Below are 26,577 nucleotides of genomic sequence, written 5' to 3'. Positions count from 1 at the left end.
ACTAGGATCTTTCCCGGATCCGCACATTCCTAAACCATGAATCTGCAAAAACAATAGTGCACGCCCTCATCATCTCCCGCCTTGACTACTGCAACCTCCTGCTCTGTGTCCTCCCCTCTAACACTCTCGCACCCCTCCAATCTATCCTAAACTCTGCTGCTCGACTAATCAACCTGTCCCCGGCCTCTCCTCTCTGTCAATCTCTTCACTGGCTCCCCATTGCTCAGAGACTCCAGTTCAAAACCCTAACCATGACATACAAAGCCATCCACAACCTGTCTCCTCCATATATCTCCGACCTAGTCTCCCGTTACATACCTGCACGCAACCACCGATCCTCACAAGATCTCCTGCTCTACTCCCCTCTTATCTTCTCCTCCCACAACCGTATACAAGATTTCTCCTGTGCTTCCTCCCTACTCTGGAACTCTCTACCCCAACGTATCAGACTCTCGCCTACCATGGAAACCTTCAAAAGGAACCTGAAGACCCACCTCTTCCGACAAGCCTACAACCTGCAGTAACCACCGCTCCACCATAGCGCTGCACGACCAGCTCTGCCCTCACCTACTGTATCCTCACCCATCCCTCGTAGATTGTGAGCCCTCGCGGGCAGAGTCCTCGCTCCTCCTGTACCAGTCGCTGTCACATTGTGTTCAAGATTTTTGTTATTGTAATTGTTCTTGTATTATACCCCTTTTTCACATGTAAAGCGCCATGGAATAAATGGCGCTATAATAATAATAATAATATACACACACAGCAGGATAAGGCCATGTGCTTGCATCCACACTGAAATCTAGCCATTCTACATCTGGACAGTGACTCTCCATTATCACCTATCTACGAGTTGTGGACCCCTGTCCATCCAAGTAGGTTATTAATGTCTGTATGTAAATCTTGCATTGTTAATCCACAATTACCCTGTGTGAGTCTCCCCATGCCCACGGCTCTATATTGTTTGCATTCACTAAATGATGAATTACAGCAATATGTGCAGGCGCTGAGAGAGTTATCATTGTCCTGATCACTCAACCTTCTTTGCATTGCATGATGTTAGCATTTGGGAAAGTATGTGACTTTATTCCATTTAAGCATAATGTCAAGTTACCGACTTCAATATTACACACACATTAATAACTTTGTCTAGTGATGATTTGTTTCCATCAATGAAGGTCGCTTGCAACTGTTAGGAATATTTTCTAGGTATACGGACAGGTGCCATAAAGAAGAGTATTTGACAAAAAAATTGTGTAGTCTCCGCTCACCCATTAACAATGACGGCAGCCGAGCTCACGTCTCAAGACTGTTCAGAGGAGAAAAGGCTGCTTGTTAGAAAAGCATGGACCTCCCAAAGTGTAAAATCGTATCCGGCAACATGGCCGAAGGGTTAATGTCATTTCCTTTCCAACCTATTTAATGGAGCCATCTTATTTAAGACATCCCTATGATTAAGAATATCGTAATTCATGATGAGCGTCGATGTTCGCAACGTCACTGATCTTATTTCAGGGACAGGAGTAAGATTTGGGGCAAGGAACACACAGAGGTGTGCTTCTTCATGAATCCGGAGATTCAGACAACGCCGGTCTTTAGGAATCGGGGCAATGGAATTCATGAAACCCTGTCTCCTCTAAGATTACTATACTATATGCTCTCCAAAAGATAAAGAAATAATTCCTTCACCATTTAGACTTATAGGGCTTGATTCCTCATGTTTGTTTTTTGCCAGAACACTGGGATAAAACACCTTCAAGTGTTGCAATTTTTTGCACAAAAAAAAAAATGCTACTTTTGGCATTGACACCAGTGGAGTAACACTTCCAGTGAGGCGCATGCCAGATATAAGATGCACCTTATTCATTAAAGGGAACCTGTCATGTCATTTGTATAATTTAAACTGTCCCCAGGTCACAGTGATGCAATGTGCGTCACTAACTTGCTTTTTCCATGAAAATCAGTGCTATAGTCATTTGCCAAAAGCACTTTATATAGTAATAACTTACTTGCTCATTCAGTTATAGGAGTGTTCTTTACTGTATTTAGTCATGCTGGTCGTCGCCCACTTAATTTGAAGTCTAATTCCGTGCTTGTGCACTTTGCTGTATTAGCCAGCTTGCTCAGTGTGTTTGTGACATTACTTGCACTTGCGCAATGTGTAAGTTTAATCCGCTTTTGCGCATTGCTCCCCCAGCGCGTGCGCACACAGTCAGTGAAGCTGTGAATTAAACATCGCTTCACTGTGCACGCGTGGGGAGCCACGCATCACGGCGCATGCGCGGGGGACCCCAGGAACAATGCGCAAGGGCAGATTAAACTTACACATTGCACAAGTACTCTTAATAAATTAGATGCATTTTACTCCTGGACGCCCATCATTAAGACTGGGGTGCTCAACGCTTGGAATTGGGCCCGATTTATCATTAGTGATTTATTGAAGTCACTCTTCTTCTCTTTTGGCTAGTGGTTTTGACTGACAATTATTTTGACAAATTCTTCAAACTGGAGCATGTGGTTCATGAATTCATCACAAAAACAAAAATGTTCTTTACTTCTATTAAACCATTTTTTGCAACTTTTCAGCACCAAAAAGTTGCAAATACTTTGAAAAGTTACAAAAATGTGCCAAATTGAGTACTGTTCCAGACCCTTACTCCAGGCAGGAACTGACCTGAGATGCCCCCCACTCCATAGAAAAAATAAATCAACATTTTGTAAAAGTCACATTTTATTAATCTCTCAGAAACATCTAGATGAACAAAGCTGTCAAGGGTAAAAAAAATAAGGGCTCAAAAAGACAACTTAAAAAGTGGCAGAAAACATATAGAGAATAAGGTGCAAATACTACAGCCACTAAAAGGAGCAAATTACTCCAGGAAACTAAAACAAATGATGAATCGGGGCGATAATGTCGGGTATAGGTAGTTTAATTGAAAATGTGCTTGGCTAGATGAGAAGCTCCAACCACTGGTCCAAATGTCCCCAGTTATATTAGGGATAGCAAACATATATTGTAACCACGGACAAATTAGAATGAACAGATTAATTCATTTGGTTGATTTGCAATATCAATATCAATACACCTTGTACATCTATACCCCACAATATGGCAGTTAATTATAGGCTGTCATACACATTAGATGACTGTCGACCAAACGATGGTTTGGCCAGCTCTCCCATGCCCCACAATTTTCTGAGAGCCATTGCTAGACATATTTGGCGATGGCTTGTCTCCGGGCAACAATATGATCTGTAATCTGAAAAAAGACATGTTGGATTTATATTTTCCCCCAACAAACTGCCCGGAGCTTCCATTAGATTACATTAGATTGCCAGGTTCAATTTAATGTGTATGGGGAAGGGGTCTTTACGCTCTGTCTAACCAGATCGCTAAACTTTTTCCCAATGCGATGAGGGAATACCTGATGTTACAATGTTTTTATCAATCCACAATTATTTTTCTCCAATAACCCCCCACGACAGCACCACAGGAGGAGGTCACCCCACCCTAATAGGGACAGGAAAGAGGTCAAATAGCCCTTCCCTCATCCTCCCTCCAGTGTTTTTTCCTGTCCCTATTGGGATGAAGAGGTCACATCCTGTGGTGCTCTGTGCCTTTGGCAGACACCAGACCATATCTTAGAGTCGGGGAGCTGGGACTGAATAAGGCTGGGAATTAAAAATGGCGAATCGTAACTGCAGGTGATCGCAGCTACAGCCTGCCTCACACCTAGACAAAGCAGGAGCAGTTTCCCCCAAAAAGAGAAGCGCTGGGTCCAGTCGCCTATATAAGAGCCCTGGACAGGAGACACCTTAAGGTAGGACCTAACCTTTTTTGTGTGTTGTGCACTGGATGGTCAAAAGTCTACCCGCTCCATGTCTGCAGAGCCCAGCTCTGTTCCAGTTCCAGTAAGTACAGTAGCTGGCACTGGGGGTTCTTTTCCTGGGTGCAGGTAGATTGAGTATTATTGGTTTTTCCTTCTCCCTCTCTTTCAGGGGGACAAGGATCCTGCACCAGGAAGCAAAACTAGCTGAAAATGCGCAATATGCACAAAATAAGTTATCATCAAACAAAACATATCTGTGGCAGAAATGTACGGAAAAAAATCATTAGAGAAGAACAGCCATCTCTAATAGATGAAATTAAGGGGATAGTCCGCCAGGAAGTTCAATCTTCCATGGCCTTCTTTTCCCTATCCACCTCCAAGGGCTAAGAAGAGGAAGATTTCCCTGGAAGAGGGAAAGGATTCTGATTCCCAGGATGAGATGTCCCTTCCGGAAAACCTAGAGGAAGGTGAGGTAAGCCCAACAGAAGAAGGTCAAGAAAATAGAAAATACTATTTTTCTTCTGAATTTATGGAGGAACTCCTCACGGCGGTACGGAGGACGATAGAGGTGTAAGAAGAAAAAAAACACGAAAACAGTCCAGGTGGAGCTAGATTGGCAGTCCTGTCAAACCTCACAAGACGTGCACTTTGGCTAAAATCCTGGAGTGGTGATGTGGCCTCAAAGATAAAACTCTGCTCTATTCCCTCTCGGGGAGAATAGATGTTTGGTTCAGCCCTTGATGATCTTCTGGAGAAAGCTACGGACAAAAAGAAATCTGTGCCGGAGCCCAGAAGCTACAGGAAAAGGCCCTTTCGCCCTCCTCAGGAACAAAAACCTCAGTACAAAGGGAAAGCAAAGTCCGGTCAGTGGAGTTACCCCAAAGGGGGAGAGGCAGAAACATTTTTTTCTCCCAAGGACAACGACAGCACAAGCCATGACGCCATAGCGGTAGGGGGACGCATTACAAAGTACCTTCCCCAGTGGCAAAAGATTTGCTCCAATCGATGGATTTTAAAATCGTTCCAAGTGGGAGTAAAAATCAAATTTTCATCATACCCTCCAAGGAAAGTAAGAATAACACACCTTTCCTCACCGAGACTAAGAACCGCCCTGATGTCCGGCCTAAGAAACTTGCGATCCTTGGGAGTAATCTCTCCAGTTCCGGAAATGGAAAGAAACAGAGATCACTATTCCCGTCTGTTCCTAATTTTAAAAAAATGAACGGCGTCTACAGGATAATAATATATCTGAAGCCTCTAAATCAATACATTGCCTACAGGAAATTCAAGATGAAATCCATCAATTCAGCAGTTCCCTTGATAGGACAAGGATTCATGATGGCGACCATCGACTTACAGGACGCATACTATACTATACTGTCCCTATTCATCCGACATACCGGAAATTTCTAAGATTCGCAGTGATTCAGGGAAGTCAAACACTGCATTACCAGTTCAACGTCTTACTGTTCGGAATATCTTCAGCGCCACAAATCTTCACAAAAATTATGGTAGAAGTCATATCCTCCATCAGGGAAGAAAAGATTTGCATTATTCCCTACCTCAACGACTTTTTACTAGTGGGTAATACCATCGCTTCTGAAGGATCTACAAAAAACGATCCAGATCCTGACCTCTGGGATGGTTGGTAAATCATCAAAAGTCAGATTTGGACGTCTTCTTAAATTCCCACAAACAAACCTCTTTCTGGCCGAAAGACAAACAGATACTTTTAAGATCCAAGATGGCGGTCCTAAAGGGCCGAAACAAAGTGCCCCTAAGATTCGTGATGTCTGTCCTCAGTTCCATGATAGCATGCATACAATCGGTGGCTTGGGCTCAGGCACCCACCAGAGTGCTACAAACCTATATCCTCACACAGTGGGACGGATCCCCGGACTCCTTAAATAAGAAGATTCTAATCCCTCTTCAGATAAAAACATCCTTATCCTGGTGGCTGAAGCCAAGAAACGTAGAGACAGGAGTCCCTTGGATCCAGGACCCTCTAATAACAGTAACCGTAGATACCAGCAAGAGAGGATGGGGAGCAGTGGTCGCCCAGACTTCCTTCCAAGGACTCTGAACGGAAAAAAATCAGCAGACAATCCTCCAACTTCAGGGAACTAAAGGCAGTGGAGGAAGCACTCAAGACATTGACATCAAGAATTGGGGGCAAACACATAAAGGTCTACTCGGACAACATGACTGCCATTGCCCACCTTTGCCATCAAGGAAGCACAAGGTACGAGAACCTAAAAGATAGGGGGGGGCAGGAAAACACCTTCTTCCCCTATCAGGTCTACACATAAAAGGCTCAGCCAACATCCAGGCCGATTTTCTGAACAGGCAAGATGTCCATCCAGGAGAATGGGAACTAAACTCAGATGTTTTTCAGATGCTGATCAGACGGTGGGGTTATCCAGAGGTGGACCTCTTTGCAAGACGCCAAAATACCAAAGTGAACCGGTACTTCTCCCTGAATCCAGACGATACCTGCTTAGGTGTGGATGCATTCGCCCACCCGTGGCGCTTCGATCTAGCATATGCCCCCCCCCCCCCTCCGATTCTGGTGCTACCCAGAACCCTACAAAAAATAAGAACCGAGAGAGTCAAAATAATTCTGGTTGCTCCACTGTGGCCAAAGAGGAGCTGGTTCGGCGCACTAAACAGCCTAAGCATAGAAGGTCCCCTGATTCTGCCAACAATCAGAGACCTTCTCTACCAGGGTCCAATACTCCACCAGATCCAGAGAGTCTTCACCTAGTGGCCTGGCTTCTGAATTCATAATTTTGAAAGCCAAAGGACTCTCGGACCGAGTGATTCATACCCTACAAAAAAGTAGGAAACAAGTGACAAATTCCATATACTGCAAAATATGGAAGACTTTCCTAACATGGTATAAACCAGGTTCACCAGATCTCCATCATCCTGACATGGCTCAGATCTTGGACTTTCTGCAGGAAGGGCTGGAAAAAGCCCTTAAACCCAGCACCCTCAAAGTGCAAATCGCAGCCCTAAGTGCATACTTTGACCAGAGCCTGGCCAAGCATCGTTGGATAAAAAGGTTCATGACAGCAACTACCCATCTTCGTCCCAGACTATTCAACCATGTTCCCATCTGGGACCTTAATATCGTCCTTAAAGGCCTGACATTACCAGGTATGGGTCTTTGATTGCGAATGCCTGTATTTCCCCTATCCATCTCACTGTAGTTATAGCAACTAAGAACACTGTTTTAAGGGAGAGGAATTTTATATTTTATTCTTTAAGGGGCTCGTAAGGTTGGTTATGTAAGCTCTTCAGGACTGTTTAAGTCCTATGGAGGGACATAGGTTTTAATTGTCGGTCTTAATCTCGTCGTGGCCTTAATGAATCTTTCGACCCATGGATGATGGGCTAGCGGATAATCCATGAAAGCGCTTAAAGTGCACCTGTCAGCAGGATTTTGCTCAGTAAACTACATACACTGTCAAGTGGGCAACATTACACTGCTTAAAATGATATATTGATTGATTAAATCCATCCTATGGTTCTTGTGTAATCTTTACTGTCAGTTTGTAGATAATGATATGCTCGTGTTTCAGGGCGGACTGAGGGGTGGGCTGTATCTGGTGTTCGGCTTACATATTCATCTGTATGCTCTTATGACAGCTCAGTGTGCCTTCAGTGACCTGCCTCCTATTTTACATAATGCATCTAGTAGTGCTGGGCTAGGTAAAATAGGAAGCTGGTCAGTGAACGATCAGTGAGCTGTCATAAGAGCATACAGATGAATATATAAGCAGAGCACCAGATAGAGCGCCCCCCACAGTTCCTCCCCAAAGCACGAGCATATCACTATCTACAAGCTGAAAGTAAAGATTAAACAAGAACCACGGGATGGATTTCGTTAACCAAGGTATCATTTTAATCAGTGTAATGTCGCCCACCTGACAGTGTATATAGTTTACTGAGCATCATCCTGCTGACAGGTGCGTTTTAAGGCTGCAATCTGTACTTTTAAGGTGCTGGGTCTTTAAGCCTTTATCAAATCCCATCTGCAGAAATTCTAATATTTTTGGAACGTTAGGACTAGAACTCTCTGATGTTGACTGATATTGTGCACAGAACCTTTTCTTCCAAATTTTTGTGTAGATTGCTGATGTTACTGGCTTTCTACTATTTTGCATTGTTGAGATGACTGAATCTGACAGTCCTCTGGATTTCAAGATCTGCCTTTAAGGATCCAGGCCGAAAGTTAAAGAAATTTTACATTGGGATGGTATATCGGCACCTGGAACAGCAAATCCAGTCTCTCTGGAAGGATAATTGGATCTTCCAGGAATATCTTCTCCAGCTTTTCCTGAGCCAGAATGGTAGAATTATCATCACCCTGGCCTTGTCCTCCTGTATCTTCCTTAGTACTATTGGAATCAAGTGCAAAGGAGGGAAGGCATAGGCTAGGTCCATGTTCCATTTCTGAGATATTGTGTCTATCACTGTTGGTCTGTCTCTTGGATTGAGGGAGAAGAATCTGGCTGGCTTCGCGTTTTTCCGTTTGGCGAACAGACCCCATTGAGGAATACCCCATTGATGTGCTATGTGATGGAACACTTCCCATTTCAGTTCCCATTCTGATTACAGAACTGTTTCTCGACTGAGGAAAGGAAATCCACCATTGAATTCTGGGAACCCATCAAGTGTATTGCTGTTACTGAAAGATCTGACTTTTCCACCCACTGAAAAATCTTCCCCGCTAAGGCCTGTAGATGGTGGTGTCATGGTACCCCCCTGGTGCCCGAGGAAGGCCACCGTCATCATATTGTCCGTCAGAACCCTGACATTTTTTTGCTGTGTTCGACACCTTTTTTAGTGTCTACCAGACTGCCCGAAGCTCTCTGAGGTTTGATGATTTGGGAAGATCTTGCTCCTGCCAGGTACCTTGTAGGTACTGATCATTTACGTGAGCCCCCCAGCCACTGCTGCTTGCGTTGGTTGTGACTGTGATGAATGGTGATAACTTCCACATAATTCCCCGCTGTAGGTTGGCCCTGGAAGTCCACCATGTTTGTGACTTCCTCGTTATTATTGACAAGGATATTTTCTTGTCCAGATCTTCCATCTTCCTGTTCCAGGTTGTCAAAATTTGGTGTTGTAGCTGTCTCGAGTGGAATTGGCTCCACCGAACTCCCGGTATGGAGGCTGTCATAAAACCGAAGATCTTCATACATTCTCTGATGGTGACTTTCGTTGTTTTCCCGAAATCCCTGTCTCTGTCCCTGAGCTCTTTTTGTTTTTTGTCTGATAGGAAGGACATCTGCTGTTCAAAGAGTCTAGAAGGATTCTTAAGAAGATCTTCCTTCTTCCTGGAATAAAATCAGATTTTTCCCAGTTTATAATCCACTCCAGATTTTTTAGGGTCAGGACGGTTGAAGTTAAACTGGCTCTTAGCTGTTGAAGAGACTCTGCCACTCCTAGGAAATTGTCCAGGTACTGGCCTATTAGTATCTCTTGTTCTCTGAGAAATGCCATAATTTCGACTACTAGTTTGGTAAAAATACGTGGGGCAGAGGAAAGACCAAACGGAAGGCATGGGAACTGTAGTGTTCTTCAACGTGAACCGTAAATATTTTTGACTGAGGGTGAATGGGTACATGATAATATGCCTCTTTGAGGTCTATCCCAGCCATATATTCATGGACCTTGCGACCGAGGTAGATGCAATGTTGGCTTTTATTATTGTGGCAGAGGTTTCCCAAGTCTTCTTGAGAAGACTGTCTGCCTTCCTGTCCATAGAGTTCTTTAAACATGATGAGTCCTTGAATGGAATAGATGTCTTCCTCGCTACTTTGGCTATTAGGATTTTGACTTTGGGGGTCTCTTCCCATAATTGTATGTCCTCTGGTTCAAATGGCAGGTGTAATTTGAAACTTCTGGGAATGACTTTTCTCTTTTCCACATCCTCCCACACCTCCAGAATCATTGTTTTTATATACAAAAAAAGCATGAGCCTAACCTCAAAAAAATCATACGTCGGTCTAATGCCTCTCGGCAAAAATATATATAACTGAACATGAGGTTCTTAGTTTAACATTCTGATCAGACTGTATGAAGCCCACTGCCACGTCACGGTAAACTTCTTAGTGGATCCTAATGTTTACCGTCTCAAAGGAGCGGCGCTGTGCGCCAACCACCGCCGCACTGACCATGCACCAGCAGGACGTGCGGCCTGGTGCCTCACAGCACCCATGATGCAAGACTGAGTCCCCATGACCCCAGGCTGCGCTGCCCCACAAGCACAAAACCCCAACAACAATGGCCGACACACTACACCAACACCACATGAAAGGAGCATTTTAACTCACTGGTGCCGCTCCTTTGAGGCAGGAAACGTTAGGACCCACTAAGAGGTTTGTTGTGACGTGACCGTGGGCGAACAGGCTATCTCTGCATGTGTCACAGCTGTCTAACAGCCGTGACACTTGCAGGCGCGGCAACAATGAATGAAAGGCCGAACACGCCAAAATACTCGATGAGCACCCGAGCGTGCTTGCCGAAAGGGTTAATGAGGCATACTCAATCATCACTAATCTCATCTTGTACCAATGAGGGCTGGTGAGTGTCTTCCACTTCCATCATGTTCCTCACCACTGATAAAAGCGTATCCGTATCCTCCCAGGAGAAGAGATATATTTTCTTTTCCTCTGGGGAAACTGAGATGGATCCTTCCCTTTCCCTTCATGATGGGGATAATCTTCATCCATTACATAGACATGAGGCTTTTTGGATATTTAAATACAAAGTCACCTTCTGATATGAACAGCGATGTACATATTTTAGTTGTAGTCTTATAAGTTTATTCCAATAAAACACACGCACTAATAACTTAAATGCATTTTTTGGGAGGGGGTATAGGATGGAGGGGGATCTCAGTGCCCGTTGGGAAGTTCCAAATTCAAATTGGAGAATCTTACACACCTGAGGATTAATGATTTAATTTCCTTTCTAATCTACTTAGTGCAGTCTCCTTATTTGAGACATTGCTATGATGCAAGGGGTTGTCTCCTTTTAGTTAATCTTCATCTTTGGGCACAGTTTGGTATAAAAACAACAAACCGTGTTGTACTCACAGTCCCTTAAACAAGCCGAGTCTCTGCTCCGAGTGCCTGGCACTGGCACTGATGTCATGTCAACAGCCAATCAGTGAGCTCAGCAATGGGGCGTTCTTCTATATTGGTAAAGCCGCTGAGCTTACTCATTGTCTTGGCACGGTCTGGTGTGTATCATGTTGAAAGCATTGTAGCCAAAGATTAACTGACAGGGGTCCACGGCTTTAAGAACATTACTTTGAAATGTGTAGGCCATTCCCGTGGGATTCACGGCCTTTTAATCTATGTGAAATAAAGAACCTTTTTACCCCTTTTTCTACTGACGTGTTGCCAGATACGATTTCAAGCCCTGAAGAAGAGGTCTGACATTACTAGATTGTCTTTAGCGATGTGTTACGCACGCACCACCTCTCCGGGCCATAAATGTGCTGACTCTGCGGCTTCACACACCACCTTCTTACTTCCTTGTAAATCAGATTTTTGTGTCATCATTCCTGCTGTTGCAAAAAGAGTTTACTTATTAACATACACATACACACAGTTGAAACCAGAAGTTTACGTTTTAGGTCAATTAGGATTACTATAATTTTTAATATTTGCCAAATGCCAGAATAATGCAAGAGAGAGAGAATGTTTAAGGAATTTTTATTACTTACTGCAAAGTCAAAAGTTTGCATACATTTCATTAGTATTTGGTACATTGGTCTTAAACTGAATGACTTGGGTCAAACATTTGGGATATCCTTCCACAAGCTTCTCACAATAGCTGGTAGGAATTTGGGCCCATTCCTCCTGACAAAACTGGTGTAACTGATCCAGGTTTGTAGGTCGCCTTGCTCGCACCTGCCTTTTCAGCTTTGCCCATAAATTTTCAATAGGATTGAGATGAGGGCTTTGTGATGGCCACTCCAAAACATTGACTTTGTTATCCTTAACCCCTTAAGGATGGAGCCATAGTGGTCAGAATTGTAATTTGGCTTGGTCATTGTCACTTTATGAGGTAATAACTCTGGAACGCGTCAATGGATCCCACTGATTCTGATTTTTTTTGTGACATACTGTACTTCATGATAGTGATAGGAAGCTTGCATATATATTTTTTCTGGTTAGCCAATAAAGGTATGACTCCGAGAATACTTTTGTCATTTTTTGCATAAAAGTATTTACATAGATTTTTCTGACTAACACAGTACCACAATATAACTTTGTATTGTACATCATGATAGTGGCAAAATTTATTCGGTATCACTTGCGTTTATATGTGAAAAAAAAAGGAAATTTGACATTTTGAAAATTTAGCAATTTTCAAAACTTTGAATTTTTATGCCCTTAAATCAGAGCTGTCACACAACATAGTTAATAAATAACATTTCCCACATGTCTACTTTACATCAGCACAATTTTGGAACCAACATTTTTTTTAGTTAGGAAGTTATAAGGGTTCAAAGTTGACCAGCGATTTTTTTTTTTTTTTTTTTTTTAGTGACATCACATTTGAAGTGACTTTAAGAGGTCTACATGACAGAATATACCCAAAAGTGACACCATTCTAAAAACTACACCCCTCAAGGTGCTCAAAACCAGTTTCAATAAGTTTATTAACTCTTCAAGTGCTTCACAGGAACTGAAGCAACGTGGAAGGGAAAAATTAACATTTAACTTTTTTTTCAAACTAATTTTAATTCAGGCCCCAAATTTTTAATTTTCGCAAGGGTAACAAGAAAAAATGGGCCACAAAATTTGTTGTGCAATTTCTCCTGAGCACGCCGACACCCCATATGTGGGGGAAAACCACTGTTTGGGCGCACGACAAGGTTTGGAAGGGAGGGCGCCCTATTTGACTTTTTGAATGTAAAATTTGCTTGAATAATTAGCGGACGCCATGTTGCATTTTGGGGGAGCCCCTGATGTGCCTAAACAGTGGAAACCCCCCACAAGTGACACCATTTTGGAAACTAGACCCCTCTGGGAACTTATCTAGATGTGTGGTGCGCACCTTGAACCCCCAGGTGCTTCACAGAAGTTTAGAACATTGAGCCGTAAAAATGAAATTGTCAAATTTTTCCCACAAAAATGTTTTTTTTAGCCCCCAATTTTGCGTTTTCATAAGGGCAACAGGAGAAATTGCACCATAAAATTTCTTGTGGACAACATGTCGCATTTGGGGAGCCCTGATGCGCCTAAACAGTGGAAACCCCCCCCCCCCCCCCCATCAGTGACCCCATTTTAGAAACTACACCCCGCAAGGATTTTATCAAGGGGTATAGTGAACATTTTGAACCCAGAGGTACGACACAGAATTTGATAACAATAGGTCATTATACTGAATAAGTTGTCATTAGTCTTGAGCGCAAGTGCTCGCTACTTGAGTTTGCATCGGGTACTCGGGTATGCACCAAGTATTGCGGGTGTTTGAGTAACATGCTAGAGTCCTCGACCCGCATGTTTCACGGTTGTCAAGACACCCAAAAAAAACATACAGGGATCGCTTGTGTATGGCAGGCAATCCCAGAGTGTTTTTTTTTTTTGCTGTATAACAACCGTGAAACATGGGGGCGAGGACTCGAGCACGTCACTCTAGCACCGCGATACTCTGTGTATACCCGAGCACCTCATGCAAACTCAAGTAGCGAGCACTTGCGCTCAACACTAGTCGCCATATCGTCATTTTTTTTTCTTTACTTTTGAAAAAATCCCAACCCTAAACCCAACACAACCGTAACAAAACCCTAGCCCTAATCGTAACCGTAACCCTAACCCTAACCCTGGGCTAACCTTAACAACAAAAATATATTTTTTATTTTATAACTTTTATTTACATAAGGGGGTTTGATTTTTTTTTATTTTGATCACTGTGATAGGGTTCATCACAGTGATCAAAATGAACCAATAGGGAAAATTTCCTGCTGTTGCCGGGCACCGCCGGCAGATCTCGGCGGGTGCATTTCGTATGCACCCACCATTTTTTTTCTGCGGCAAGATGCCAGAGGGTTATTAGAGGACGTTGGAGGAACCAGGGGGGCTTCATTTCTCAGAAATGATTGTAAACTGTGGGCACACCTTTTTTTTGTGATCGCCCTTATTCGGTGAATAATGGCGATCACATGACAGGACCATAAAAACCAGACCAGATCATATTCTCCAGGGTCTCCTCTACCACCAGTAGCGGAGACCCTGGAGTATTTCTGACTCTACAGCCTTATTCCTCAGCGACACATTTTCACGGCGCTGAGGAATAAGTACCTTTAACTGCCGCCGTGAAAATGCGTTACAGCGGTCGTTAAGGGGTTAAACCACTTTGTTACCATTTTGGCAGTATGCTTCGGGTCATTGTCCATTTGGAAGATGCATTTCCGCTCAAGCTTTAACTTCCTGGCTGATGTCTTGAGATGTTGCCTCAGTATTGCCACATAATCTTCTTTTCTCATGTTGCCATCTATTTTGTGAAGTACACCAGTCCCTCCTGCAGCAAAAAAAACCCCACAACATGATGCTGCCACCCCCATGTTTCACAGTTGGAATGGTGTTCTTAGGCCTCTGAGCTTCTCCCTTTTTCCTCCAAACGTAACAATGGTCATTATGCCCAAAGAGTTTAATTTTAGTTTCATCAGACCACAGGACATGTCTCCAAAAATGAAGGTCTTTGTCTCCATCTGCATTTGCAAACATTAATCTGGCTTTTTTATGTTCCTTTTGGAGTAATGGCTTCTTCCTGGCAGAGTGGCCATTCAGCCCATGTTGATACAGTACTCGTTTCACTGTGGATAGTGACACATTCTTACCAGCTTCGAGCTTCCACCATCATCATCTTCACAAGGTCTTTTGTTTTTTGTCCTTGGGTTGATATGCACATGTCAGACCAAAGCACGTTCATCTCTGGGACACAGAACCCGTCTCCTTCCTGAGCAGTATGATGGCTGGACATTCCCATCTTGTTTGTACTTGCATATAATTGTTTGTACAGATGAACGAGGCACTTTCAGGTATCTTGAAATTGTACCCAAGGATGAGCCAGACTTGTGCAAGTCCACAATTCTCTTCATGATTTCTTTAGACTTTCCCATGATGCTACACAAAGAAGCAGTGTGTTTCAGGTGTTCATTAAAATACATCCACAGGTGTGTCTCTAATTAACTCAGATGTTCCTAAAAAAAAAAAACTATCAGAAGCTTCCAAACACATGACATCATCATATGGGCAGTCCAGAATTGTTTAAAGGCATAGTAATCTTAGTGTATGGAAACTTTTGACTTTGCAGTGAGTAATAAAAATGCCTTAAAACATTCTCTTCTCTCTCTCATTCTGGCATTTGGCAAATATTAAAAATTATGGTAATTCTAATTGTCCTAAAACGGGAAAGGTTTATTCTGATTTCATGTCAGATATTGAGAAAAACATGCATGTGTGTCTTTTTATATAGTGTATGTAAACTTCTGGTTTCAACTGTATGTCTAGAATATATATATATATACATAGATATATTTTGAGACCCCTTTATTAACCTATGACCGGTCCTTCAAGGGTGCTTCACCACAGAGGGACAGAATCACTTCCCAATGAAGGAACATGTAAACTATGATAAATGGTTTATTTTCACATAAGAGGCTTGGACAGCTTAATAACAAATTCATCTGGTCTGAGTTATGTACAAGGAAATACAAAAAGCAGTAAGAGGCCGGAGAGATCTGTGTGTCAGGAGGAGCTCTCATCAATCTCTTTGTCGGGATCTTGTCTGTCATCATCATCATCATCATCCTCCTCATCTTCGTTTTTCTGCTGCTTCTTCCAAAGTTTAGCCATGGCAAGCAGTTTAAGATTGGGCTGGTTAGCTGCATCTTCTGGAAATATGTAGTCATAGTATTCTTCCCATCCAGCATCAGACTAGAAAAGAAAAAGTACATCACAATTATCAATGTTAGTTAGGAGCAGACATCGCAGGCTGACTTACGGGGGCTATTAGGCCCTGTGTGATTAGCAAAATATCACCTACCCTGTGTATAAGTGATAAATGTAACCCCCCTTTAGAGGGTGCAAATTGGTTGCTATGGCAATCGGGGGCCTGACAAAGTCCACCGTGTCTGCCATACTGTTCAGCCAATCAGAGCCTGCCGATTGACTGACAGGTTTTAAAGTGTATCATCAATGTGATCAAAAGGACCACATCTGCAAGACCCCATTTCATCTATTTCAGACTAGTAAATATATAAACAGAAAAAATTATGTTTTCATATTTTTTTTTGAGGGGTAGATGGGGATGGTTTGCTAAAAGAGAAAAAAACAGCCCCTATATAACTGGGTATCAGAATATGGGGACCCTGCCCCACAAAAAACATTTACAAATAAAACCTATTTTTTTTAAAGTGTAATTAATGTACAAAAGTAGTTAAAATAAATAAAACTATAGAAATGTCTTCTTGTCATGATTGTGCCGATCCTCATATTATCGTTAGCACTTCATTGGTGCAGCACGGCGAATTGAGTACAATTTAAAATGCATAAAGACAGTGGCAAGATTGTGGTTTTGTTTAAATTCTGTCCAATAAAGAGTTAATTAAAGCTTTTGTTAATAAGTACTATATACCCTAAAATGATGCCACCGACAATCAATTCACCAACCCCCCCCCCCAAAAAAAAAGAAACGAAAAATCTCCACAAGCCCTCATAAGATTACATCACTGCGAAAATAAAAAAGCCACAATAAAAAAGTGAAGGAAGATTTAGCATAGAGGCCAAAACTGGCGGTGACGTCAGGGGGTTAAAACTAGGTACAAACCATATAACTAATATAGCGGTGCGTCATATTGCACGGCTAGGGTGGTCGATGGTACTGAAGTGATGTCGGCTCTGGGGGTCTGCACTCCGAGGGGGACAGACCCATCTGCATGCAGCTATAAGTCTTACCCCATCCTCTGCCTGGAGTTTTCGTCTCTTCTTGACCCGCTCTGGCATGAGTTTGGCCACTCTCTGCTGTGTGGGTTCAGCGCCAAACTCTTGTTCGTAGCTTCTCCAGGACTCCAGTAACATCAGTCTCTCTTCCTTCTCCTCGCAATTCCTCAGCGTCTTATTTGCTTCCTCGTAGATCAGTCTACATTTCATCAAAGTGTCGTTGCTTCCAGTAGTCAACTCAAACTGTGCAAAGCTTATCCAGACCTGGGAAGCAGAAGCGAGGATTCATTTAGCATAACAGGGTAACGGAATATGGAGTATGCACATTACATTTGTAGAGAAACCACCCCCTGGAAAGCTCCTGATTAACCAGATAGATGCTGGCAGACGCCCCCCATGGGTGGCACAGGAGCTGTACCCACACCAGCTGTAATCAATGTACAGCCAATAACCCGCTGCAACTCAAAAAATAAGGAAAACATATCATAGTGAACAATAACATTAGGTTTATGATCTAATCTCTTAAAATTGGCCGGTCATTTTTTCATTTTTGCCTCTGCTCTTCAGATGCCGTAACTTTTCTTTTTTCTTATTTTCACTGATGTGCCTTATGAGGCACTCTTTATGCAGGACAAATTGTATTATTTTTAAGCACTGTTTTCAGCTACATATAAATCACTTGTAATTGATATTAATTTTTGCAACCGAAATTTAGAAAAAATTAGATTTTTTTTCATATTTTTCACACCAAACAACCTGCTGAATTGGTTCTCAAGGTAGTTACGGTCACGTAGATACCTAATATGTATAAGGTTTTTTTCCATTATATTTATGGAATAAAATAAATTTTACATGAAAAAAGGAGACTATTATGATACTTTATTTTTTGCTTTGCAGATGTTTCATATTTATAATTTTCATATAAGTTGTCTCTAAAGATCTTTTTTTTTTTTATTTTATTAAATTTTTTCCATAGCAATTGGAGCATCCACAAGAATTCCCGTTACAGGGGAAAACAGCCCACTACAGTGACAGAAGTCACTGGCAGAGCTGATCTCTATGTGCTAACACCTGGCCATACTGTTATGCCAGGCAGAAACCCGGCAACCATGTGGGCACCAGATCCTACTGTAGCATTGTCACTGTCGATGCATCTATTCACTGGACAGCACTCATTGACCGCTATATAGCTGGAAAAAAGAAGACAGAAGCAGTAATAAACTGCTTCTGTCTTCTCTTCAGAGCCCCCGGTTGTGTCTGACAGCTGGTAAATGGATTGTTTTTATTCCCAGTTAACAATCAGAATTTTTCAGATTTGCCTACATACACATTAATCTAAAAAACATAAGGCAATAAGGAGACCACGGCACTAAATGATGAGACCACGGCACTGAATGATTTAAAGGGCAATGATACTGCTACAAACACCTTATCATAATTTCCCTTGTGTACTGAATACCTTGACGTGTTGTGTCCTCTGCAGAAGTCGCCTATATAGATTTCTTGTCTTCTCAAATTCCTCTTGCTCTATTTCAAAGTCAATATAAGATTTCCAGAGAACCTGCCAGTGGGAAATAGGCAAGATCATGAGTGAGAACTGACTTGATTACAGTAGGGCTGTGGAGTGTTCATTTAGGTGGAGTCGGTATAAAATGGACCAACTCAGACTCCCAAAATATATAAATAAATTGGGTACAGTAGTTCAATGCAGTTTGTGGGGAATATTTTTTCATAAGAATTTGGGAAAGTTATGAAATGTCCTATTCCTGATCTAAGGGTCTAGACTTTTAGCTGAGATGAATCTGTGCTACAGTAAATTTATCACTTGAACATGAGCCATGTATGAGGGAGTCTGAGTTGGAGTCGGTGACATGGAAATTGAGGAGTCGGAGGTTTGGCTTACAGACTCCACAGCCCTGGATTACAGATACTGTTACACAATAATAATAATAAAAAAAAAGTCTAAAAAAAGGAATTACCATTGTCGTGCTTTTTTGGAGCGCCACATGTTCAGACCTAGAATAAGAAAATTCAACGCACGCTCTAGATTATTTTTAAATGCCGAGAGATTATTATATCCATGAAGACAAGTAAATATACAGGTGCCGGGAGATATGCGACAAAACACACCGCGAGCCACACTGGCAGGAGCGGGAGCGCTGTCTATGCCTGGGATTACCAAGGAACCAGCGACTAAAACAGTATATAACCACAAAAAACTTGGAACTGCTCCCTATAGAAATTCCAAACACAACCCTGCCCTATTATCAACGATGTTATGATTAAGACCCAGGCTTGGTTGAAACGTTCTATCTTGTCGCATATCTCCCAGCACCTGGATATTTTCTTGCCTTCACGGATATAATAAACTCTCAGCATTTCAAAAAAAATCTACAAATTGCGGTGAATTTTCTTATTCTGAATTATGGGGACATAGCGAGGCGCTGGTGGTACAGGCTAACACACAGAGTGCATGCCAATCAACCTCATTAAGTTCAGACCTACACTTGAAACATGATTTTAAGCTTCAAAACTGGCCATTAAAAGCTTATTCCCGACATTTACGGCTTTTCCACAGGATATAGCATGAATATGAGACAAGCAGATATCACCCTCTGGGATGTCGAGCTCCATAGAAAGGTGGCTCCTCATCCCCCTGCTGAGGTGACCCCCATATAGTGGAAAAATGAATAATGAGGCCTTCTCCGTTCCCTTCTATGAGTGACACAGTGTGCACGACAGTTTCTGTGACTCCTATAGCAGTGAATAGAGAACAATGTATATGGGCCCCATCTCCAATTACTCTCCGCATGGATACAATACAGGTTTTCTTTTCTACAAGTGACTGAAGCCGCATCTATCGGAGATAAATCATTGCTCATGCCACAAGTCAGATTATTGCAAAAATCATAATTGTTAAGTGAAACAAAGAAGACTTCTCAGTCTCTTCCAAAGGGGAGCTTTAAGGGGCCTCCCCAAAATTGCATCTTATTCCCTATTATGGTTTAGTGGATAACTTTCTGATCTATGGAGGTCCAACTGCTGGTGCCCCCAGGAAACCCATGAATGAGGCTCTTCAGAGTTGTTTTTTGTCATTCTGGGGTACACAGAACTTATTAAACTTTTGTTAACTCTTTACAGGGTGGACTATAAACAATACAGTAATTCTGCAACTGTTTTTTGCTGTTACACTATTTGCTGTGCTGCACAAATGTAGCGTTCACTTTAGTAGCAGTGATGCTCCCCGGGGGTGAAAAAATGAATGGAAACAAAACGGAGCAGTGCTCTACATTTTTTGTCAGGCAAAATTTGTATTTATTTATTTTTACAGTACTTACTAGTCCCACAAGACTTGGACATATGATAATACATTGTACTACACATGTACAGTGGATTATTTCACCCATCAGGCTGACGGCACTAAATAAACTGCTCATATCTTTGTAATTGTATGGCAGATTTAAAAATAATGAAAAAAAACACAAACTGAATAGTTGGGAGCAGTAGGAATAAAATAATCACAAAAAAACAGTTCCTTTTGAGCTAGTTGCATGTCCTCTAAATTATTGCAATTGGAACTAGCACAAAATGCAGCAATGGCTGACTGTACTGACACCAGGAGCCAGGAAAAGCTGGGTGGGTTCACTGGGTCGCCTGGCTTTTTTTGGGCTCACATTGTATGCCGGCCTCTTCCTAACACTCTGGAGAAGAGAACAAGGCTGCAGTTGCAGGAAGCAATGTGCAGACACCAGGGGGCCAGCAATGCTAGGTAGCTTCACTGTGAGCACTGTGTCACCCAGCTATTTGGGGGCTCACACTCCGTATCTATCCACATATTCCTGCACTCTGTACCAAGGAGGAGATTGAGACAGCTACAGGAAAGGAGAAAACTGCAGCTGGGCAGTGATCAGCTGAGGGCCACCAATAGTCACCACTGTCACATCTGCGCCGGCTTCTTGAGGAGCTCCACCAATCCACTACAGCTTGGACAGTTATGGAAGTGAGAGGGTTAAACAGGTCCCATTGACCATAATAACCAGACTGCTGTGTTTAATTCGCTATCATATTTCCTCTGCACCAGTACTGATATATCTGCCCATGTTTTTCCAGAACTAATTTATTTTCTTTACTATGAACATAAGAAACTAGAAACCTCCTTAGTCTATCCGGCACCGGCTCAGATTAGTCATGGATCCTGCAGGCAATTCTGCTGCTTCACATCAACAGAGCAGCTGTCATGCTGACTGACATTTGGCTCCCCGCAGTTAGGTAGTGGGGAGCAGCCTGTCAAATCAGCATGATGCCGGCAGTGACGCGCCTGTCGACAGAGCAGAGAGGAAGAGAAGCAGCTGATCTGTCGGTGTGACGTCAGCAGAAGCCGCAGAATCGCCTGCAGGAATATTCTGTGACTGCTCCGAGTTGGCAGAGATCAGCGTTGGGCACAACAGGCAGGTAGTTAGCAATTACCTGCCTGTAAATTCTTATCTAACCCCTTTCATGGGGAGGATACATGGGCATATTAAAATTCACATGAACATATGCAAAATAGTCTGTTTTTCATCCAGAAATGTCTGTTCCTTAAATCCAAATATAATATAGTTTTTACAGGAAAAATGTAATAAAAAAATAAAATGCAAAAACTGTTTTATATTAATAATTGTAATGGATCCGTATAAACTGCATGATATATGGAGAGTAACCCGTATGTGATCTTTTTTTTTTCTCACCCATTGAAATAAGGAGCACAGTACTGCATGCTGCAATTTTTTAACATGCAGCTCACCTGCCCGTGTGTAAAAAGGCTCATGCGAACGACCACACTGACATGCATTGGTCCTTGTGCTGTGTGTATGCCACCCATTTTGCAGACGGACAGCACAAAGACTGATCTTGATGACCCTTATGGTGACAATTTTGTGCTGACGTCTCCAGTGCTTTTTTCAGTCTTCATACAAAGTAATAATAAGTAGAAACTTAACTTACTTCAGGCATATCAAGTCGTGGTTGTCCAATAGCCAATTCATACACCGCACGGGCTCTCTCAGTATCTCCTAGAATGGTTTCTAGTTCTGCAAACTTAATCCATGTGGTGCAGTTTTCTGGAGCAAATTCCAGAAACTTCTCGTAGAGTTTTCTACATCGGTCAAACTCTCGAAGTTGAAGCTCCAGCTCTATGTAACCTTTAAATAATTTGTGCTTAGGACATTTTCCAATAGAAGTTCCCTACATAAAGGATATAAGTGGTCAGTTATACAATGTAAGAATACCAAATGCAAAATTCACACCTAGTTTGAGTAAGCTTAGGCCAAAATATTTGTTTTGATATTTTTTGTATCCTTGCATCACAAACACTCCAGGCGTGCACAAAAGTAACAGACTGTATACATTTTACAGATTGTGTTCCTTTATTTGGCACCAGAAAAGCCGCTGTGTCTACCACTACATAACCTAGCATGCCTTTCCTCATTTAACACATGGCCTAGTTTCTTTGCTACACCTACCCTTTAGGCTGCTATTGAAAACCACCAACATTAGAAATATTTAGAGGTTTAGAACCCATTTGATCGTCAAATACAAAATTAAGCAACTTTCTAAATAGCCTTCATTAAAAATTTCCTTCCATTTTGCTGCTGTAGAATCTGTGCAACTTTTTACATAGTTGGTTTTGCTGCTGCTCCTAACATAGATCCAACAGCGTACTGCCACTGGCTCTCTGTGCTCTGCCCCTTTATCAGCTCAGTTAGCCTAGTGTTAAAGGATACCAGCTGTAGAGAAGGAAGGGAGTTTTGTACACAGCAGATAGAGTGTAGAAAGGAGAAAAAGCATGCTCATAGAGGGCGCTTTAAACAGGATGTATAGTATCAGAGTATAGATAAGGAGAGCATAAGCAGTTATCTACACATTGTGAATGACAAAGGCCATGTATCAGTGTAGAGAGAGCGAAAAAACAGAATTTGCAAACCGAGGGAGGAAAAAAAAAAAAGAAAATCACACATTTCAGAATTAGTGTCTGTCATCGTAAGAAAGAAATTATCCCTCAACAGCTGTAGAAGGGGAAATTGGTACAGGAATAAAGCTGTGCCAATATAGGAGAGCTAGTGAAGGCAGCAGCATCCTGGACAGGAAGAACTCACATCCAGCATGTATTACTGGGAGAGACACTGACCAGAAAAGTCTAAAATCAGGAACAGGGTGTAAAATGTCTAAACATCAATCAGAGAACTTACAGACAAATTGATTGCAGCTTTTAAAAGGGATAGCCGGGACTTTTTTTTAAAAAAATGTGTCTAAGCACTAACAGGCAGGTAGTTGCGACCTACCTGTCTGTTGTGTCCGGCACCATTCTCCGCGGGCACAGAGTGGTCACAGACCGCTTCTGCCGGTGACTCAGCTGCTCTCTGTTAACAGAGCAGCATTTCCTCTTCCGGGCTGCTATGCTGACAGGACGGGACTGCTGGTATCATGCTTATTGAAAACCGGTTGCCCCAGTTAAGCAGTGGAGAAACGGCTATCAATCAGAATAACGCCGGAAGTCCAGCCCTGTCAACAGAACAGAGCAGAGCAGAAAAGAAACCGCTGCTTTGTTGACGTGATGTCAGCGGAAGACGCTGAATCACCGGCAGGAGCGGTCAGTGATCGCTCTGTTCTGAAGGAGAACGGTACGGCGCACAACAGGCAAGTAGGTCGCAACTACCTGCCTGTTAGTGCTTAGGAACTTTTTTTTTTTTTTTGCAAAGTCCCAGATATCCTTTTTAAGCTTAAAAGGGGTTGTCCGAACTCTTAGGGTCCATGCACTTGGTTTTGTAGTGTTTTTGTCGTGGTTTTTCTGTGCAGATTTGTCACAAAACCTGAAGGATTTCCTAGGATCAGCAAAGTGAATGAGATTCCTGAAGCCTCATGCACATGTTGCTTATTTTAACCTTGCAGATTTAAAGAGGTTGTCCAGTACTATTAACAATGCCCCATCAATTTAAGGCTATGTGCCCACGATGCAGAAATGCTCCGGATTTTTCCTGAGCGTTTCTACATCTCCCTGGCAGAAAAAACGCATGCGGATTGTACATGCAGATTGTACATGTGTTTTTCCTGCCAGGGACAAGCGGATGTGAAGCGTTCTTCACATGCATTTCCACATGCGGGTTGTCAAGCACTTTCCTAGCGATTTTAGCATCACTTGGAAAGTGCTTGACAACTTGGTCACACTATATAAATCCATGCAACCGGCATGGATTTATATAGTGTGACCGTAAAAGAATGGTAAAAAAATAATTATTATACTTACCTCCCCCGGTGTCCTTATCGAATCCATCCTGGCTTGCCGGCAGCTCTAAAAAGGACCTGCCATGACGTCATTTAGTCATGTGACGGGTCACGCGACCGCCGACGTCAGCGTAACCCCGGCTGCAGCCGGCTCCGACATATGCTGATCTCACATCAAGTTCCGGCTGCAGCCGGGCGTGACCCAGTGATGCGCTCCCCGCTGAGTGATGGGCTGTGGGCGGGATTTCACTGCAAGTCACAGCCCAGCATCCACCACGTGCTTTCCCTCTCCTCTGCTTTCCTTGGGAAAGCGTGTGGTGGGTGCTGGGCTGTGACGTGCGGTGATACCCCGCCCACAGCCCATCAATCAGGGGGGAGCGAATCACTGGGTCACGCCTAGCTGCAGCCGGAACTTGACATGACATCAGCGGATGTCGGAGCTGGCTGCAGCCGGGGTCACGTGATGCCTGTCAGCGGCCAGTGATAGCGCCACTCACAGGCAGTAAAGAACAAGCAAGGTAATTACAAAAAGACTTGTTTACATAATTTAAATCGATGGGGGCATTGTTAATAGTAGTGGACAACCTCTTTAAATCTGCTGAAAATCTGAAGCATGTCAGTTCTTTCAATGCTTTTGCTGTAGATTTCACCCATACTTTTGGATTGGAAAAACGTATTAAAAAAATGCATGTAAAAAATGCATTAAAATTGCATGTATATTAGGCTGCAGTTTTACTGCCAACACATCAGTATTTGCAGCAGATTTTTCTGCTGCAAATACTGAACGTGTGCACATGCCCTTAAATGTTTACAAGGAGCAGGAATAGCTTCAGAATAACAAAAATCAGGTATACTAACCTGCTGTAACCCCCACAAATCCAGTGCAGGCTGCTCTGATGGTCAGTGCTCACTCAGGAAGCCATCATGTCCAGCTCGGGTGTGCCGCTAATGAGACGCTGTTCCAGTCACCAGACCGCTGCTGTTACTCACAGGCCTCAGCCATCAGGTGACTGGAGGATGGGACACCATCAACCTCCCGTCCAGCCGTAGACCACCAGAGCAGCCTGCGCTGCATCCATGGGGTTACAGGAGGTGACCGTGCTGGATACCAGTACATTCTGTGTGCGGATATAGACACTGTGCACACCAGTAGCTGTATAAATATTTTAACATTACAGAGCCGTGCCCTCACACAATACACAGAAAACTAGTCATTACACAATTAACGTGAAGTAAGACGAGTGCTAGGGAAAAGTAGGTCAAGTGGCTGTATACATATATTTAGGAATGTACAAGGGCCGTATATTGCAGCACATTCACTGAAATAGGGAAAGAAGTTGTCTTGTTCATGGAAAAAAATAGAAGCATACAAAAATGAAATATCTTAAAAGTAACTGAAAATAACCTATAAGAATGTCATCTCTTATCAGTCTACACATGCCTGTACTTGGGAGTCATAATAGATACACATGTTAAATGGGTTTGCGGTTTTATACAATTAAAGGCAACTGGTCATGTAAAATAATGCTATTAATTCACAGATATGGTGTTACTCTGCATGTGAATAGCGTTGGGACACCGTGCAGTGCTAGAACTGAGAGCCCCGCTGCTGGGAGGAAATTAACTTTATTCCCCCCTGGTAGCCTCAGGCTTTCAGTCACAGTCGCCGGTCTCTATTCACAGAGCTCTGACTGAAACTGTGCCGGCGCTACCCCTGTGACTGAAAGCCCGAGGCTACCAGGGGGGAATAAAGTTAATTTCCTCCCAGCAGCAGGGCTCTCAGTGTCAGCACCGCACAGTGTCACAACGCTATTCACATGCAGAGTAACCCTCTATCTGCAGGTCTATAGAGTTATTTTACTTGACAGGTTCCCTTTAAAGCCATACTAATTGCAGTAAAAAACATAAAGCTATTGCTTTGTGCTTAAAGGGAATCTGTGTCTAGGTTTTTTCCTACACCATCTGAGAGCAGTTTTATCAGCAAGAGATTATTAGAGGACTAGTAAACCTGCAGCCAGGTAGTCAAGAATATTCAGGATATCTGTATAACCCCTCCCCCACCACTGATTGGCAGCTTTCTGTGTACACTGTGCGTAGGCAGAAAGCTGCCAATCAGAGGTGTGGGCGGAATTATACAGAGCTCAACCTTTAGAGAACTGGCAAATCTGCAGCAAGTAAAACAGGGATTTTATTAAAGCTACAGCAAGCAGCCCAGGAAGTGACACATCACTAGAATCAGGGTCTCTGCCCCTACATCATGCTGCTCTCCAATGGGGTAGCAACACCTGGTGACTAATTCTCTTTACCTTCTTCATCATTATCTGGATATTAGTTTACTGGGCAGTTGTACGGCTTCATTTACACAGCTTAATCTCATAAAACTCGTTTAACCCCTTCATAACTAGGAGACTGAGTTTTTGTGCTTTTAATTTTTCTTCCCCTTTCTTCCAAGGGCCATAAACTTTTATTTTTTTGTTGACATAGCCATGTGAGGGCTTGTATTTTGGAAGACAAAT

At 42.8% G+C, this 26,577-nt stretch overlaps 1 protein-coding gene across 1 annotated transcript in view; it reads right to left on the bottom strand.

The window, feature by feature from the left end:
- Positions 1 to 15,484: 15,484 nt before the first annotated feature.
- Positions 15,485 to 26,577, bottom strand: part of CRNKL1 (crooked neck pre-mRNA splicing factor 1) — a 28,050-nt gene continuing 16,957 nt past the window's right edge. The window contains exons 11-14 of the mRNA XM_073672464.1: positions 21,785 to 22,024; positions 18,261 to 18,362; positions 16,817 to 17,065; positions 15,485 to 15,796 (exon numbers count right to left, since the gene is read on the bottom strand). Of these exons, the coding sequence (XP_073528565.1) occupies positions 15,608 to 15,796; positions 16,817 to 17,065; positions 18,261 to 18,362; positions 21,785 to 22,024 (780 nt within the window). The 3' untranslated portion in view covers positions 15,485 to 15,607. The remainder of the gene's footprint in view (positions 15,797 to 16,816; positions 17,066 to 18,260; positions 18,363 to 21,784; positions 22,025 to 26,577) is intronic.

Source organism: Phyllobates terribilis, unplaced genomic scaffold, assembly GCF_046119375.1.
Source record: "Phyllobates terribilis strain yellow unplaced genomic scaffold, ASM4611937v1 Scaffold_3__8_contigs__length_932513732, whole genome shotgun sequence".
Taxonomy (NCBI): Eukaryota; Metazoa; Chordata; class Amphibia; order Anura; family Dendrobatidae; genus Phyllobates; species Phyllobates terribilis.
The sequence above is the reverse complement of the archived record's forward strand: the minus strand, read 5'-3'. Positions and strand labels throughout refer to the sequence as shown.